The sequence below is a fragment of the Coregonus clupeaformis genome, chromosome 35, assembly GCF_020615455.1.
Source record: "Coregonus clupeaformis isolate EN_2021a chromosome 35, ASM2061545v1, whole genome shotgun sequence".
Classification (NCBI taxonomy): domain Eukaryota; kingdom Metazoa; phylum Chordata; class Actinopteri; order Salmoniformes; family Salmonidae; genus Coregonus; species Coregonus clupeaformis.
Genome location: NC_059226.1, coordinates 34,745,456 through 34,747,955, shown reverse-complemented (window position 1 = coordinate 34,747,955; position 2,500 = coordinate 34,745,456). Strand labels below are relative to the sequence as shown.

The window sequence follows — 2,500 nt, the reverse complement described above, 5'->3', positions numbered from 1 at the left end:
CTTTCTTTCTCTCTCTATCTCTCTCCCTCACGCTCTCTCTCGCTCTCACGCTCTCGCTCTCGCTCTCTCTCTCTCTCTCTCTCTCTCTCTCTCTCTCTCTCTCTCTCTCTCTCTCTCTCTCTCTCTCTCTCTCTCTCTCTCTCTCTCTCTCTCTCTCTCTCTCTCTCTCTCTCTCTCTCTCGCTCTCTCTCTCTCTCTCTCTCTCTCTCTCTCTCTCTCGCTCTCTCTCTCTCTCACGCTCTCTCTCTCACGCTCTCTCTCACACGCTCTCTCTCTCTCTTTTCTTTCTCTCTCTCTCTCTCTCCCTCTTGCTCTCTCTCTCTCATGCTCTCTCTCTCTCACTCTCTCTCGCTCTCTCTCTCTCTCTCTGTCTGTCTTAGATGCCCCGTGGACAGTGCTCCTGGCCAATATTGAACCGGAGTCGACCGGGGTGACCGTGGGTGGTTTGATCCCAGCACGGTCCTACCAGTTCAGGCTGTGTGCGGTCAACGACGTGGGCAGAGGCCAGTTCAGCAAAGAGACTGACCGGTGGGTTTTCATTTTTATGTATCCTTTATTTAACCAGGTGAATCCCAGAGATACAGTGAGGGAAAAAAGTATTTGATCCCCTGCTGATTTTGTACGTTTTCCCACTGACAAAGACATGATCAGTCTATACTTTTATTGGTAGGCTTATTTGAACAGTTAGAGACAGAATAACAACAACAAAATCCAGAAAAACGCATGTCAAAAATGTTATAAATTGATTTGCATTTTAATGTGGGAAATAAGTATTTGACCTCTCTGCAAAACATGACTTAGTACTTGGTGGCAAAACCCTTGTTGGCAATCACAGAGGTCAGACGTTTCTTGTAGTTGGCCACCAGGTTTGCACACATCTCAGGAGGGATTTTGTTCCACTCCTCTTTGCAGATTTTCTCCAAGTCATTAAGGTTTCGAGGCTGACGTTTGGCAATTCGAACCTTCAGCTCCCTCCACAGATTTTCTATGGGATTAAGGTCTGGAGACTGGCTAGGCCACTCCAGGACCTTAATGTGCTTCTTCTTGAGCCACTCCTTTGTTGCCTTGGCCGTGTGTTTTGGGTCATTGTCATGCTGGAATACCCATCAACGACCCATTTTCAATGCCCTGGCTGAGGGAAGGTTCTCACCCAAGATTTGACGGTACATGGCCCCGTCCATCGTCCCTTTGATGCGGTGAAGTTGTCCTGTCACCTTAGCAGAAAAACACCCCCAAAGCATAATGTTTCCACCTCCATGTTTGACGGTGGGGATGGTGTTCTTGGGTTCATAGGCAACATTCCTCCTCCTCCAAACATGGCGAGTTGAGTTGATGCCAAAGAGCTTGATTTTGGTCTCATCTGGCCACAACACTTTCACCCAGTTCTCCTCTGAATCATTCAGATGTTCATTGGCAAACTTCAGCCGGTCCTGTATATGTGCTTTCTTGAGCAGGGGGACTTTGCGGGCGCTGCAGGATTTCAGTCCTTCACGGCGTAGTCTGTTACCAATTGTTTTCTTGGTGACTATAGTCCCAGCTGCCTTGAGATCATTGACAAGATCCTCCCGTGTAGTTCTGGGCTGATTCCTCACCGTTCTCATGATCAATGCAACTCCACGAGGTGATATCTTGCATGGAGCCCCAGGCCGAGGGAGATTGACAGTTATTTTGTGTTTCTTCCATTTGCGAATAATCGCACCAATTGTTGTCACCTTCTCACCATGCTGCTTGGCGATGGTCTTGTAGCCCATTCCAGCCTTGTGTAGGTCTACAATCTTGTCCCTGACATCCTTGGAGAGCTCTTTGGTCTTGGCCATGGTGGAGAGTTTGGAAACTGATTGATTGATTGCTTCTGTGGACAGGTGTCTTTTATACAGGTAACAAGCTGAGATTAGGCGCACTCCCTTTAAGAGTGTGCTCCTAATCTAAGCTCGTTACCTGTATAAAAGACACCTGGGAGCCAGAAATCTTTCTGATTGAGAGGGGGTCAAATACTTATTTCCCTCATTAAAATGCAAATCCATTCATAAAATGTTTGACATTTTTGTGTTTTTCTGGATTTTTTTGTTGTTACTCTGTCTCTCACTGTTCAAATAAACCTACCATTAAAATTATAGACTGATAATTTCTTTGTCAGTGGGCAAACGTACAAAATCAGCAGGGGATCAAATACTTTTTTCCCTCACTGTGTATATGAATGGTGTGTGCCTGTCTTTCATAGTTCAATCAATTCCATTCATTTTTAAATCCCATTGACATCAGCAGTTGTTACAGAGGGAGAGAGAGATCCAATGTGTTAGAGCTAGAACAACCTCAAGACAACGTCAATAAAATGTTCACTGTTTTGGTACAAACTGGGTTGTGGTGAGTAGGGCACACCGTAGAAAAACCTTTTGCAATGAAAAAACTTGGATGAGTTCAGGTAGTACCTCCCTGTTTCAAAATGTTTTCTCCCCACTGAATATGACCCTACCTGTTCCTTCCCTTCTCTGTAGTTCAG

At 45.6% G+C, this 2,500-nt stretch overlaps 1 protein-coding gene across 1 annotated transcript in view; it reads left to right on the top strand.

The window, feature by feature from the left end:
* Positions 1-2,500, top strand: part of LOC121551511 (protein sidekick-2-like) — a 274,719-nt gene that overhangs the window by 218,546 nt on the left and 53,673 nt on the right. Inside the window, exon 15 of the mRNA XM_041864208.2 lies at positions 381-528. Coding sequence (XP_041720142.2) covers positions 381-528 — 148 coding nt within the window. The remainder of the gene's footprint in view (positions 1-380; positions 529-2,500) is intronic.